The 15,061-nt window shown below is 54.9% G+C and overlaps 1 protein-coding gene across 1 annotated transcript in view; it reads left to right on the top strand.

Annotated features, from left to right (window-relative positions):
* Positions 1-15,061, top strand: part of LIFR (LIF receptor subunit alpha) — a 105,297-nt gene that overhangs the window by 72,846 nt on the left and 17,390 nt on the right. The window contains exons 8-13 of the mRNA XM_075328680.1: positions 623-755; positions 1,195-1,361; positions 3,441-3,586; positions 12,120-12,288; positions 12,600-12,676; positions 13,008-13,233. Coding sequence (XP_075184795.1) covers positions 623-755; positions 1,195-1,361; positions 3,441-3,586; positions 12,120-12,288; positions 12,600-12,676; positions 13,008-13,233 — 918 coding nt within the window. The remainder of the gene's footprint in view (positions 1-622; positions 756-1,194; positions 1,362-3,440; positions 3,587-12,119; positions 12,289-12,599; positions 12,677-13,007; positions 13,234-15,061) is intronic.

Below are 15,061 nucleotides of genomic sequence, written 5' to 3'. Positions count from 1 at the left end.
GGCTACTAAAGTGATTGGCTGCAGTGGTTATGTGGATGTATGACCTAAAAGCATTGAGGCTAGCTATATGATTGGCTGCAGCGGTCACATGTACGGCATGAGTGTTGAGGCCAGTGATGTGATTGGCTGCAGTGGGCATATATACAGCGCAAAAGCACTGAGGCCTGTGATGTGATTGGCTGCAGGGGTCACACGGTCATCATGTGTGCTGAGGTCAGGGATGTCATTGGCTGCAGCGGTTACATGTACAGCATGAGAGCGCTCAAGCCAGTGATGTGATTGGCTGTAGTGTTTATGTGCATGTATGACATAGGGATATTGAGGTCAGTGATGTGATTGGCTGCAGTGGTCACATAGTTACATAGGTTGCAACCTAGGTTCATCTAGTTCAACCTTCATGTATGGCATGAGTAGGGTGAGGCCAGTGATGTGATTGGCTGCAGCGGTCACATACATACACAGAATGTTATTTATTAGCACAAGGTTATTTTTTTTGTCACATTTTGACCTGTCTTGTGGCGCCCCCTGCTGGATGGTGGGAGTGACCGCGGCGTCTGATCGTTACGTCCTTCTTTTCTCCGCCGTTCACCAGGAGCAGTAATCGTGAATTCACCTCTTGCAGATCCGCCGGACAAGCCCCGCGATTTCAGCTGTGAAGCCCGGCACCTCACGGTGATCAACTGCACCTGGAAGGCCGGACGAGACACCGGACTGTACGGCGTGGACCGCGGCACAAAGTACACCCTGTATGAGAGGTAACAGTCCAAATTAAAGGGGCTACCACCCATCCATCTCTATGTTGTGTGTATTGCTGGAATGAGGTAACTGAGAATCCATCAGTGAGCTCACTCCTCTTCTTCTAAGCGATTCTCGGGGGATTAATGACCGCAAGTTCATTTCCACTTTCATGTAGGGCTCAGAGGACGGAAGACGAGAGTTACAAACTCTCCCATCACAAGGAGCTCACTGATGGTTTCTCAGTTAACTCCTTCTGCAGCCAGCGATAGACAATGCAACACAAGGGTCTTATGCAACATTTTTAAAGCGACCCAATTGCAACAAAACTTTTCTAGCAAGTAGTAAAAATGAGGAGAATCTTCTCCCGTTCAGTTTTCCCATAATGCATCTTGTTGGAGGGGGCGGTGAGGATTTTTGGGGGGTTTCATGTAACGAGGCGACTGATTGATGTTTCAGGTTCTCGGGAGTTAACACCTCGTGTTCCGGATTTAGAGAAGATCAGGAGGAATTCAACTGCAGCTACGACATAAAGAAGGAGCAGGAGCTGCACGAGTTCCTCCTCCTCGCCGCAAATCCACTGGGAACCTCCAACGCCTCCTTCACGATCAATGTCACCCAAAGGCGTAAGTGCGGGGTCCTCACACCCACTCCTCGTAGCTTTCATAGCCGTAAATTCAGTATTGTGGCGACATTCACTTCAATGTGGGCCGAGCTGCAATACCGGACACAACCCACAGGCAGAGGTGGCGCTGTTTCTGCAGGAAAGCAGAATGGATTCCTGATTTTGACATTTTTCAGTTGGGATTTGTCATTGTAGATATGAGCCTGAAATCCAGAACAAGAGATTTAAGCAGGACCACTCCCCCTTACAGACCCTCCAACCGCCTCCCTTTTCCCCACATCTCCTCATCCTCTCCCCCCCACCCACCCCTGCTTCCCACAGATCCTCCTCACCTTTGCCACAGATCCTCCTCACCTTTGCCACAGATCCTCCTCCCCTTTCCTGCAGATCCTCCTCCCCTTTCCTGCAGATCCTCCTCCCCTTTCCTGCAGATCCTCCTCCCCTTTCCTGCAGATCCTCCTCCCCTTTCCTGCAGATCCTCCTCCCCTTTCCTGCAGATCCTCCTCCCCTTTCCTGCAGATCCTCCTCCCCTTTCCTTCAGATCCTCCTCCCCTTTCCCGCCGATCCTCCTCCCCTTTCCCAGCCGATCCTCCTCCCCTTTCCCTGCCGATCCTCCTCCCCTTTCCCTGCCGATCCTCCTCCCCTTTCCCTGCCGATCCTCCTCCCCTTTCCCAGCCGATCCTCCTCCCCTTTCCCAGCTGATCCTCCTCCCCTTTCCCAGCCGATCCTCCTCCCCTTTCCCAGCCGATCCTCCTCCCCTTTCCCAGCCGATCCTCCTCCCCTTTCCCGCCGATCCTCCTCCCCTTTCCTGCAGATCCTCCTCCCCTTTCCTGCAGATCCTCCTCCCCTTTCCTGCAGATCCACCTCCCCTTTCCTGCAGATCCTCCTCCCCTTTCCTGCAGATCCTCCTCCCCTTTCCTGCAGATCCTCCTCCCCTTTCCTGCAGATCCTCCTCCCCTTTCCTGCAGATCCTCCTCCCCTTTCCCGCCGATCCTCCTCCCCTTTCCCAGCCGATCCTCCTCCCCTTTCCCAGCCGATCCTCCTCCCCTTTCCCAGCCGATCCTCCTCCCCTTTCCCAGCCGATCCTCCTCCCCTTTCCCGCAGATCCTCCTCCCCTTTCCCGCAGATCCTCCTCCCCTTTCCCAGCCGATCCTCCTCCCCTTTCCCAGCCGATCCTCCTCCCCTTTCCCGCCGATCCTCCTCCCCTTTCCCAGCCGATCCTCCTCTCCTTTCCCAGCCGATCCTCCTCTCCTTTCCCGCCGATCCTCCTCTCCTTTCCCGCCGATCCTCCTCCCCTTTCCCAGCCGATCCTCCTCCCCTTTCCCAGCCGATCCTCCTCCCCTTTCCCAGCCGATCCTCCTCCCCTTTCCCAGCCGATCCTCCTCCCCTTTCCCAGCCGATCCTCCTCCCCTTTCCCAGCCGATCCTCCTCCCCTTTCCCAGCCGATCCTTCTCCCCTTTCCCAGCCGATCCTCCTCCCCTTTCCCAGCCGATCCTCCTCCCCTTTCCCAGCCGATCCTCCTCCCCTTTCCCAGCCGATCCTCCTCCCCTTTCCCAGCCGATCCTCCTCCCCTTTCCCAGCCGATCCTCCTCCCCTTTCCCAGCCGATCCTCCTCCCCTTTCCCAGCCGATCCTCCTCCCCTTTCCCAGCCGATCCTCCTCCCCTTTCCCAGCCGATCCTCCTCCCCTTTCCCAGCCGATCCTCCTCCCCTTTCCCAGCCGATCCTTCTCCCCTTTCCCAGCCGATCCTCCTCCCCTTTCCCAGCCGATCCTCCTCCCCTTTCCCAGCCGATCCTCCTCCCCTTTCCCAGCCGATCCTCCTCCCCTTTCCCAGCCGATCCTCCTCCCCTTTCCCAGCCGATCCTCCTCCCCTTTCCCGCCGATCCTCCTCCCCTTTCCCAGCCGATCCTCCTCCCCTTTCCTGCAGATCATCCTCCCCAAAAAGAAAATTGAGTCTTCATGTGCTATTTTCATTATAGTTGTCATATGATTTTTTTTTTCCTTTTTAAGCATCGGATTGTTTGTTTTTGTTCCTTTTCATGTCATCTTCTTTTTTTTTTTTTTTCTCCCTTTTCTTCCAGTTCACCCTTTGCCTGTGGATAAGTTGCTGATCAGTGACAGCAGCGCCCGCGAGGTTTACCTCTCCTGGGTCCTGCCTGGCACGTACACTTCAGTTAACCTGTTGTGTGAGGTTGATGTCAGGCCGCTGCTCGGAGAGCCGCAGACGGTAAGGACCGAGTCTCCTCACCGGGGGGCGCTCATCTACCAGATCTTTTTCCTCTTGGCGCCGGTAATCACCGCTGTGTTTGCAGTTTCCGTTTTTCCATTTTTTATTTATTTTTTGCTCCCTTCTTTCGAGAGTCGTAACGCTTAATTTTGCCATATAAGGCCCTGTGCGCACTTGCCGGTTTTTGCCGCGGACTTCCTGCGGTTTTGCGGCATGTTTCGCTGCAGAAAATGTTCATAACATCTTTGCAGTGAATCACCAGCAAAACCTATGGGGAAAAAAATGCTGTGCGCACTATGCGGATTTTGACAGCTGCATGTTTTGCTGCGGGATTCCCGCAGCAAAAACAATTGCATGTCACTTCTTTTCCGCAGGTGCCTGCGGTTTCGAGGTTGGCAGATCAATCACCCGCTGACTCTGGGTTGGCGGAGGATTGATCCCCGGTATCTGGCCAGATGCTGCTCCCCATATAAAGTTTATGGGGAACACAATCTGGCGCAAAGGGGTAGGAGCAAGCGCTACATATTCACCGATGACCGAGCGGCTGTCACACCGCTCCCGCGGCGGCTCTTTCATCTTCCAGAGCCGGTTGATTATTCCATCTCGTATTCACTCCTTCCCTGCTCACCGGCGCCTATGATTGGTTGCAGCTAGACACACCCCCACGCTGAGTGACAGCTGTCTCAGTGCAACCAATCACAGCCGCCGGTGGGCGAGTCTATAGCGTACAGTAAAATAAATAAAAAAAAAAACGGCGTGCGGTCCCCCTCCCAATTTTGATAACCAGCCAGGATAAAGCCTCACTGCTGGGGGCTGGTATTCTCAGGCTGGGGAGCCCCACGTTATGGGGAGCCCCCCAGTCTAAAAATATCAGCCAGCAGCCGCCCCCGGAATTGCCGCATCCATTCGATGCGACAGTCCCGGACTTTTCCCGGCTCTTCCCTTTGCCGTGATGTTGTGGCAATCGGGGTAATGAAGGAGTTAATGGCAGCAGCCCATAGCTGCCACTAAGTCCTAGTTTAGTGATGGCAGGCGTCTATGAGACACCCCCTCATCACTAAACTGTAAGTGAAAGTAAATAAGCACAAACACCCCAAAAATCCTTTATTTGAAATAAAAGACAAAAAAAACCCCTCTTTCACCACTTTATTAACCCCTAATAATAGCCCTCCATTTCTGACGTAATCCACAAGATGTCCCACGACGCTTCCAGCTCTGCTACACCTGGCACTCACAGTGAGCGCCATAGACCATGACTGCTCACTGTGAGGGTCAGGACGCAAGTGAAGTGAGCCACCGGGATCAGCGAGGACGTCACTCATGTGCTTTGCAGTAACAGGTGGAGGACTCCAGCGGTCACTGCACATCAGCTGACTGAAGTCACCGCTGATCTTATACTCACCTTCTCCTGCTTCCAGGCCGGCTCATGCATATGCAGTGCACAGCTGACCCGCAAACAGCAGAGCGCCGGAGGCAGCCGCGCGGGACAAAAGCACGGTCCGGAGACTTCAGCACCATGGACAGCAGGAGCGGGGAGAACTGTGAAATCCCGCAGGGAACAACCTGCGGCAATTCCGCACCAAATCCGCAACAATACACAACATGCCGCATGCGGATTTCGGTGCGAATTTTTTGCGTTTTTTTTCCCGCAGGTGCGGAAATCTTTAAGAGCCTGCGGAATTTTCTTAAGAAAATTCCATTTTCCAGTGCGCACAGGGTCTAAGGGCTTATTTTTTGCGGCACGAGTTCTACTCTTAAATTAAACCATAAGTTTTACCATATAGTGTAAAAAAAATTGCAAAAAAAGTGTGATTGCGTAATTGTTTTTGAGATATTTTATTCACTATGTTTACTATATGGTAAATCTGAAGTGTCGGTGTGATGCCTCAGGTCAGTGCGAGTTCGTAGACACCAAACATGACTAGGTTTACTTTTATCTAAGGGGTTAAAAAAAAATGCAGAAATTTGTCCAAACAAGGTGCACTTTTTGCGCCATTTTCCACAACCCGTGGCGTTCTCATATTTCGGGATATGGGGTTCAGTGACAGCTTATTTTTTTCATCTCAAGTTGACATTTTTAACTGTACCATTTTTGCGCAGATGCTACTTTTTGATCGCCTGTTACTGCATTTTGCGCAAAATTTACAGCGACGAAAAACATAATTTTGGCGTTTGGAATTTTTTTGCCTCTACGCCGTTTACCGATCAGATTATATGATTTCATATTTTGATAGATCGGGCATTTGTGAACGCGGCGATACCAAACGTGTGTATATTTCTTTGTCGCTCTATTGGGAGACCCAGACAATTGGGTGTATAGGCTATGCCTCCGGAGGCCGCACAAAGTATTACACTCAAAAGTGTTAAGCCCCTCCCCTTCTGCCTATACACCCCCCGTGCTCCCACGGGCTCCTCAGTTGTTTTTTGCTTTGTGCGAAGGAGGTCAGACACGCACGCACAGCTCCACAGATTGGTCAGCAGCAGCTGCTGACTATGTCGGATGGAAGAAAAGTGGGCCCATATAGGGCCCCCAGCATGCTCCCTTCTCACCCCACTCTTGTCAGCGGTGTTGTAAGGTTGAGGTATCCATTGCGGGTACGGAGTCTGGAGCCCACATGCTGTTTTCCTTCCCCATCCCCCTCAGGGCTCTGGTGGAAGTGGGATCCTATCGGTCTCCAGGCACAGGAGACCGTGCTTCATCCACAACTCCTGTGGAGCCTGCTGGATAGGAGCCGGGTATCGTTCAGGGACATGGCCCTGCTACTTGGAGGTACTCTGTGTCCCCGTGGGGACCGCGCACAGCAACACTCCAGCTTTGCTGGGTGTGCTAGTGCACCGGGGACCGCGGCGCTGACCGGGTTAATATGTGCCATTACACACTCAGCATTGCTGAGTGTGTTTATGTATAGGGACTGCCGCACTGACCGCCGCTGCCAACTGCGGCGCGGCTGGGACTTGTAGTGCGCCGGGGACTTCCACGCCGGCCGCGCTTTTACGGCGGCCGCGTTTATTACTAGAGTCCCCGGCTTTTTGCGGCCTAGTTTCCTTTCCTCCCGCCCACAGCCCTGACAGGCAGGGGAAGGGCGGGACGCTGCACAGAACGAGCAGCACTGAGGGCTGGAGCATGCTTTGCATACTCCACCCCTCTCACTGTGCACAGTGCAGGCACCAGTTCCCGCTCTTTCTGGGTCACGCCCACGGCTCTCTCCTCTCCTCAGGACGCATTCCTGTCAGCTCCTCGGACGCTGCAGAGGGGGACAAAATCTGGGAGACCCAGGCAGGGACTCTGGTGGCCTCACAACCGCTTTAAGCGGGTGGTAAGCAGCACCTGTGGTGCTAGCCCCATTGTGCAGTAGTGTAACATTATATGTTTATTTTACACCGTATAGTGCACAGTTGATTTCTGGCTATATACCCTATTGTGTTGCTCAGGGAAGATAATAGCATGGCGCCCACGAAAGGCAGGGGTGCCAAAACACAGGCTTATTATGTTGCCTGCGCCGCATGTACGACCCCGCTACCGGCAGGTTCAACTGACCCTCATTGTAGGCACTGTTCGGCCCCTGTGGCACTTACTCAGCCAGAGCCTCTGCTAGGGGGGCCCAGGGGGAGCCACCTGCTGACACTGTTCAGGTGACAGGGACGGAGTTTGCAAAACTCTCTGAGACTATGGCTAAGATACTAGAAGCCTTGCAGTCCAGACCGGTATCTCAGCACAGGGACTCTGTTGATTCTTTGTTCCCTGGCCCACCTCAGCTGGACCAACAATGTCCTCCCGGGGTATCTCATGGATCCCAAGCTGAGGGTTCTGACACAGACCCCAGCCCCAGACCGACTAAGCGAGCTCGCTTAGATTTTCCCTCGACATCATCATATTGTTCAGGGTCTCAGCGAGGGGAATCGCTGGTTGATGACGCGGAAGTAGCGGATCAGGATTCTGATCCTGAGGCCGCTCTCAATCTTGATACTCCGGACGGGGACGCCATAGTGAACGACCTTATTGCGTCCATCAATCGTATGTTGGATATTTCTCCCTCAGCTCCTCCTCAGGAGTCGGCTTCCCAGCAGGAGAAATTCCGTTTCAGGTTTCCCAAGCGTACACCGAGTATGTTTCTGGACCACTCTGATTTCAGAGAGGCAGTCCAGAATCACCATGCTTGTCCAGATAAGCGTTTTTCTAAGCGCCTTAAGGATGCACGTTATCCCTTTCCCCCTGACGTGGTCAAGGGTTGGACTCAGTGTCCCAAAGTGGATCCTCCAATCTCCAGACTGGCGGCTAGATCCATACTTGCAGTGGAAGATGGGGCTTCACTCAAAGATGCCACTGACAGGCAGATGGAGCTCTGGTTGAAATCCATCTATGAAGCTATCGGCGCTTCTTTTGCCCCAGCATTCGCAGCCGTATGGGCGCTACAAGCTATCTCAGCAGGTCAAGCGCAAATTGACGCAGCCACACGCACGTCCGCGCCACAGGTGGCGTCCATAACCACTCAGACGTCGGCATTTGCGTCTTACGCTATTAATGCTATCCTGGACTCTGCGAGCCGTACGGCGGTTGCAGCCGCCAATTCGGTGGTACTCCGCAGGGCCTTGTGGCTACGGGAATGGAAGGCAGATTCTGTTTCCAAAAAGCGCTTAACCAGTTTGCCAATTTCTGGCGAACGATTGTTTGGCGAGCGTTTGGATGAAATCATCAAACAATCCAAGGGAAAGGATACATCCTTACCCCAGCCCAAACCGAACATACCCCAACAGAGGAAGGGGCAGTCGAGGTTTCGGTCCTTTCGGGGCGCGGGCAGGTCCCAATTCTCCTCGTCCAAAAGGCCTCAGAAAGATCAAAGGAACTCTGATGCATGGCGGTCTAAGTCACGTCCTAAACAGACCACCGGAGGTGCCGCTACCAAAGCGGCTTCCTCATGACTTTCGGCATCCTCACTCCGCATCCTCGGTCGGTGGCAGGCTCTCCCGCTTTTGCGACACCTGGCTGCCACGGGTAAAAGACCGTTGGGTGAGAGACATTCTGTCTCACGGTTACAAGATAGAGTTCACCTCTCGTCCCCCGACTCGATTCTTCAGGTCATCCCCGCCTCCCGAACGAGCCGAGGCTCTTCTGCAGGTGCTGGGCATTCTGAAGGCAGAAGGAGTGGTGGTCCCTGTTCCTCTTCAGCAACAGGGCCACGGTTTTTACTCCAACTTGTTTGTGGTCCCAAAGAAGGACGGGTCTTTCCGACCTGTCCTGGACCTGAAACTTCTCAACAAACACGTAAAGACCAGGCGGTTCCAGATGGAATCCCTCCGCTCCGTCATCGCCTCAATGTCCCAGGGAGATTTCCTTGCATCGATCGATATCAAAGATGCTTATCTCCACGTACCGATTGCTCCAGAGCACCAGCGCTTCTTGCGCTTCGCCATAGGGAACGAACACCTGCAGTTCGTGGCACTGCTGTTCGGCCTGGCAACAGCCCCACGGGTTTTCACCAAGGTTATGGCTACTGTAGTAGCGGTCCTCCACTCTCAGGGTCACTCGGTGATCCCGTACTTGGACGATCTGTTGATCAAGGCACCCTCTCTAGAGGCATGCCAACACAGCCTCGACGCTACCCTGGAGACTCTCCAGAGTTTCGGGTGGATCATCAATTTTCCAAAGTCAAATCTGACACCGGCCCAGGCATACCTTGGCATGGAGTTTCATACCCTCTCAGCGATAGTGAAGCTTCCGCTGATCAAGCAGCGGTCACTACAGACAGGGGTACAATCTCTCCTTCAAGGTCGGTCACACACCTTGAGGCGCCTCATGCACTTCCTGGGGAAGATGGTGGCAGCAATGGAGGCAGTTCCTTTCGCACAGTTTCACCTGCGTCCTCTTCAATGGGACATCCTACGCAAATGGGACAGGAAGCCGACGTCCCTCGACAGGAACGTCTCCCTCTCGCAGGCGACCAAAGCTTCCCTTCGGTGGTGGCTTCTTCCCACTTCATTATCGAAAGGGAAATCCTTCCTACCCCCATCCTGGGAAGTAGTCACGACGGACGCGAGTCTGTCAGGGTGGGGAGCGGTTTTTCTTCACCACAGGGCTCAGGGTACGTGGACCCAGCAAGAGTCCTCGCTTCAGATCAATGAAAACTGGGAAGCAGATTATCTCAGTCGCCAGGGCATGGACGCAGGGGAATGGTCCCTTCACCCGGACGTGTTTCAGGAGATCTGTTGCCGCTGGGGGGTGCCGGACGTCGACCTCATGGCGTCCCGGCACAACAACAAGGTACCGGCGTTCATGGCACGGTCTCAAGATCACAGAGCTCTGGCGGCAGACGCCTTAGTTCAGGATTGGTCGCAGTTTCAGCTCCCTTATGTGTTTCCTCCACTGGCACTGTTGCCCAGAGTGTTACGCAAGATCAGGGCCGACTGCCGCCGCGTCATCCTCGTCGCTCCAGACTGGCCGAGGCGGTCGTGGTACCCGGATCTGTGGCATCTCACGGTCGGCCAACCGTGGGCACTACCAGACCGACCAGACTTGCTGTCTCAAGGGCCGTTTTTCCATCTGAATTCTGCGGCCCTCAACCTGACTGTGTGGCCATTGAGTCCTGGATCCTAGCGTCCTCAGGGTTATCTCAAGACGTCATTGCCACTATGAGACAAGCTAGGAAACCAACGTCCGCCAAGATCTACCACAGGACGTGGAAAATTTTCCTGTCATGGTGCTCTGCTCAGGGTTTTTCTCCCTGGCCTTTTGCCTTGCCCACTTTTCTGTCCTTCCTTCAATCTGGACTGGAAAAGGGTTTGTCGCTCGGCTCCCTTAAGGGACAAGTCTCAGCGCTCTGTGTTTTTCCAGTAGCGCCTAGCCAGACTTCCACAGGTACGTACGTTCCTGCAGGGGGTTTGTCACATCGTCCCTCCTTACAAGCGGCCGTTAGAACCCTGGGATCTGAACAGGGTGCTGATGGTTCTTCAGAAACCACCATTCGAGCCAATGAGGGATATTTCTCTCTCACGCCTTTCGCAGAAAGTGGTTTTTCTAGTAGCAGTCACTTCACTTCGCAGAGTGTCTGAGCTAGCTGCACTGTCATGCAAAGCTCCCTTCCTGGTGTTTCACCAGGACAAGGTGGTTCTGCGTCCGGTTCCGGAATTTCTCCCTAAGGTGGTATCCCCCTTTCATCTCAATCAGGATATCTCCTTACCTTCTTTTTATCCTCATCCAGTTCACCAATGTGAAAAGGATTTGCACTTGTTAGATCTGGTGAGAGCACTCAGGCTCTACATTTCTCATACGGCGCCCCTGCGCCGCTCGGATGCACTCTTTGTCCTTGTCGCTGGCCAGCGTAAAGGGTCACAGGCTTCCAAATCAACCCTGGCTCGGTGGATCAAGGAGCCAATTATCGAAGCTTACCGTTCGGCTGGGCTTCCGGTTCCCTCAGGGCTGAAGGCCCATTCTACCAGAGCCGTGGGCGCATCCTGGGCTTTGAGGCACCAGGCTACGGCTCAGCAGGTGTGTCAGGCGGCTACCTGGTCGAGCCTGGACACTTTCACGAAGCACTATCAGGTGCATACCTATGCTTCGGCGGATGCCAGCCTAGGTAGACGAGTCCTTCAGGCGGCGGTTGCCCACCTGTAGGAAGAGGCCGTTTTACGGCTCTCTTACGAGGTATTATTTTACCCACCCAGGGACTGCTTTTGGACGTCCCAATTGTCTGGGTCTCCCAATAGAGCGACAAAGAAGAAGGGAATTTTGTTTACTTACCGTAAATTCCTTTTCTTCTAGCTCTAATTGGGAGACCCAGCACCCGCCCCTGTTTTTTTGTGTACACATGTTGTTCATGTTGAATGGTTTCAGTTCTCCGATATTCCTTCGGATTGAAGTTACTTTAAACCAGTTTATAATTCTTTTTCCTCCTTCTTGCTTTTGCACCAAAACTGAGGAGCCCGTGGGAGCACGGGGGGTGTATAGGCAGAAGGGGAGGGGCTTAACCCTTTTGAGTGTAATACTTTGTGCGGCCTCCGGAGGCATAGCCTATACACCCAATTGTCTGGGTCTCCCAATTAGAGCTAGAAGAAAAGGAATTTACGGTAAGTAAACAAAATTCCCTTCTTTTAGTTTTTTTAACCCTTTCATTTTCAACATGGCGAGGGGGGGTGAAAACTTTTTTTTAACTTTTTTTTTGTTATTTTACTAGACCCCATGGGGGACTATAACGAACAGCAATCTGATTGCTCATTCCTTACGCTATTACATCGCGCTGACATTTTCACAGCGTGCTGTAAGGGGTTAACAGGCACGAGTGGGTAGCAAATCCACTGGTGCTTGATAGCTGCACATGTCAGCTGTTCAAATCAGCTGACATGTGCAGCAATCGCTGCCGACTGCCCACGGAAGGCGGCAGGAATTTACCTCATCATGTGTCGTGAAGAGGTTACCCGCTTTAGATACCGCAACCAAAAGCAGCCGTGGCATCCCCACAGTTTAGCTGCAGCGCCTAAGAAATTGTCCAAATCTGCATATTTTTGCATTAAAGTGTCTCCTAACCATTGTGTTTTTCAGCGTAATTTTACTCTGAAAGGGTTAAATAAGGATTCCTATTACAGCTGTGAGATCAACAACCTCCTCCCCTATCATGTCTATGACTTCCGGGTTCGATGTGCATCTTATGATCATTTTTGGAAGTGGAGCGATTGGAAAAATCCCAAAAGGCACAGGACCCGGCCTGCCGGTAGGGCGCCGATCACTGGTGGGATGTTTCGGGGGCACATGGACTGGGTGCGTCGATGATGCCGATAGTCGGGGTGTGCTTCGGTGGCGCCGATGGACGGGGTGTGTGCCGATGGACGGGGTGTGCGTCGGTGGCGCCGATGGACGGGGTGTGCTTCGGTGGCGCCGATGGTCGGGGTGTGCGTCGGTGGCGCCGATGGACGGGGTGCTCGGGTGGTGCCATGTCTACATCTGCCCCCTAAACCTTGTCTCACCTTATAAAAGAAAAAACAAACTATCTTGATAAGAGGATGACTTTTTTTTTCCCCACAGCCCCTTTAAAAAAGCTGGATATTTGGAGAGAGAATCTGTGGAACCCCAGAGGGCATGAGGTCCGGGTGTATTGGAAGGTAAGCGGCAGCCGCCGGGGTCCGCTAAGGTGTCAACGACATCAATTTCCCATATTCTGTCATTTCAGTCTTGGAAGTAGGTTTTCAATAAACATGGCACATCTTGTGCTGACAGCCGGGATCGGAGATGAGCGCTCTCATCCTGGCCTCTCGATGCAATCAATGGCCTCACGGCTGCCATTGCCAAGGGTTTTCTACCTGGGAGCAAAGGTTCTGGGGGCAGCAGATGTCACCATAGATGCACGTGTAGCGCCCACATATTCCACAGCGCTGTACAGAGATCGAGGATGAGCACTGCAGTCGGTGCTGACAATCTGATCGTGTTTTCCAGCATTTTACCATCAGAGAAGCTAATGGAGTAGTGACGGCCTATAGAGTGACGTGGAGACCCCTGCACGGTGCGGACACGTCCCCGGAGGAGGCTCAGGTGTCTGCAGATCTCAACAGATCCAGCATCATCCTGACCGATGAGCAGGATTACGAGATCACCGTGCAGGCCATCAACGATGCTGGATCCTCCCCGCCGTCCAGGATAACGACGGTGCTGCTGCCGAGTGGTGAGTGACCCGACACGGGATCTGCAGCCGCCGCACAATGGGATATGCCCAATCATCCCCCGTGTATACAGTAACATCTGGACCCTTCACCCTCGGTGTATACTCTCCGGCCCCGTCTCCCCTCGGTGTATACTCTCCGGCCCCGTCTCCCCTCGGTGTATACTCTCCGGCCCCGTCTCCCCTCGGTGTATACTCTCCGGCCCCGTCTCCCCTCGGTGTATACTCTCCGGCCCCGTCTCCCCTCGGTGTATACTCTCCGGCCCCGTCTCCCCTCGGTGTATACTCTCCGGCCCCGTCTCCCCTCGGTGTATACTCTCCGGCCCCGTCTCCCCTCGGTGTATACTCTCCGGCCCCGTCTCCCCTCGGTGTATACTCTCCGGCCCCGTCTCCCCTCGGTGTATACTCTCCGGCCCCGTCTCCCCTCGGTGTATACTCTCCGGCCCCGTCTCCCCTCGGTGTATACTCTCCGGCCCCGTCTCCCCTCGGTGTATACTCTCCGGCCCCGTCTCCCCTCGGTGTATACTCTCCGGCCCCGTCTCCCCTCGGTGTATACTCTCCGGCCCCGTCTCCCCTCGGTGTATACTCTCCGGCCCCGTCTCCCCTCGGTGTATACTCTCCGGCCCCGTCTCCCCTCGGTGTATACTCTCCGGCCCCGTCTCCCCTCGGTGTATACTCTCCGGCCCCGTCTCCCCTCGGTGTATACTCTCCGGCCCCGTCTCCCCTCGGTGTATACTCTCCGGCCCCGTCTCCCCTCGGTGTATACTCTCCGGCCCCGTCTCCCCTCGGTGTATACTCTCCGGCCCCGTCTCCCCTCGGTGTATACTCTCCGGCCCCGTCTCCCCTCGGTGTATACTCTCCGGCCCCGTCTCCCCTCGGTGTATACTCTCCGGCCCCGTCTCCCCTCGGTGTATACTCTCCGGCCCCGTCTCCCCTCGGTGTATACTCTCCGGCCCCGTCTCCCCTCGGTGTATACTCTCCGGCCCCGTCTCCCCTCGGTGTATACTCTCCGGCCCCGTCTCCCCTCGGTGTATACTCTCCGGCCCCGTCTCCCCTCGGTGTATACTCTCCGGCCCCGTCTCCCCTCGGTGTATACTCTCCGGCCCCGTCTCCCCTCGGTGTATACTCTCCGGCCCCGTCTCCCCTCGGTGTATACTCTCCGGCCCCGTCTCCCCTCGGTGTATACTCTCCGGCCCCGTCTCCCCTCGGTGTATACTCTCCGGCCCCGTCTCCCCTCGGTGTATACTCTCCGGCCCCGTCTCCCCTCGGTGTATACTCTCCGGCCCCGTCTCCCCTCGGTGTATACTCTCCGGCCCCGTCTCCCCTCGGTGTATACTCTCCGGCCCCGTCTCCCCTCGGTGTATACTCTCCGGCCCCGTCTCCCCTCGGTGTATACTCTCCGGCCCCGTCTCCCCTCGGTGTATACTCTCCGGCCCCGTCGCCCCTCGGTGTATACTCTCCGGCCCCGTCGCCCCTCGGTGTATACTCTCCGGCCCCGTCGCCCCTCGGTGTATACTCTCCGGCCCCGTCGCCCCTCGGTGTATACTCTCCGGCCCCGTCGCCCCTCGGTGTATACTCTCCGGCCCCGTCGCCCCTCGGTGTATACTCTCCGGCCCCGTCTCCCCTCGGTGTATACTCTCCGGCCCCGTCTCCCCTCGGTGTATACTCTCCGGCCCCGTCGCCCCTCGGTGTATACTCTCCGGCCCCGTCGCCCCCCGGTCGATCCTGTGCTCTGCCGCTTTAGTTTTCCTGGGACCATCGGATATTGCTGAGCGGTGGTCTTCGGGAGCTCCCATAAGAATGAATGGAGCGCCAGTGCACATGACCGACC

Source organism: Anomaloglossus baeobatrachus, chromosome 1, assembly GCF_048569485.1.
Source record: "Anomaloglossus baeobatrachus isolate aAnoBae1 chromosome 1, aAnoBae1.hap1, whole genome shotgun sequence".
Taxonomy (NCBI): domain Eukaryota; kingdom Metazoa; phylum Chordata; class Amphibia; order Anura; family Aromobatidae; genus Anomaloglossus; species Anomaloglossus baeobatrachus.
The sequence above is the reverse complement of the archived record's forward strand: the minus strand, read 5'-3'. Positions and strand labels throughout refer to the sequence as shown.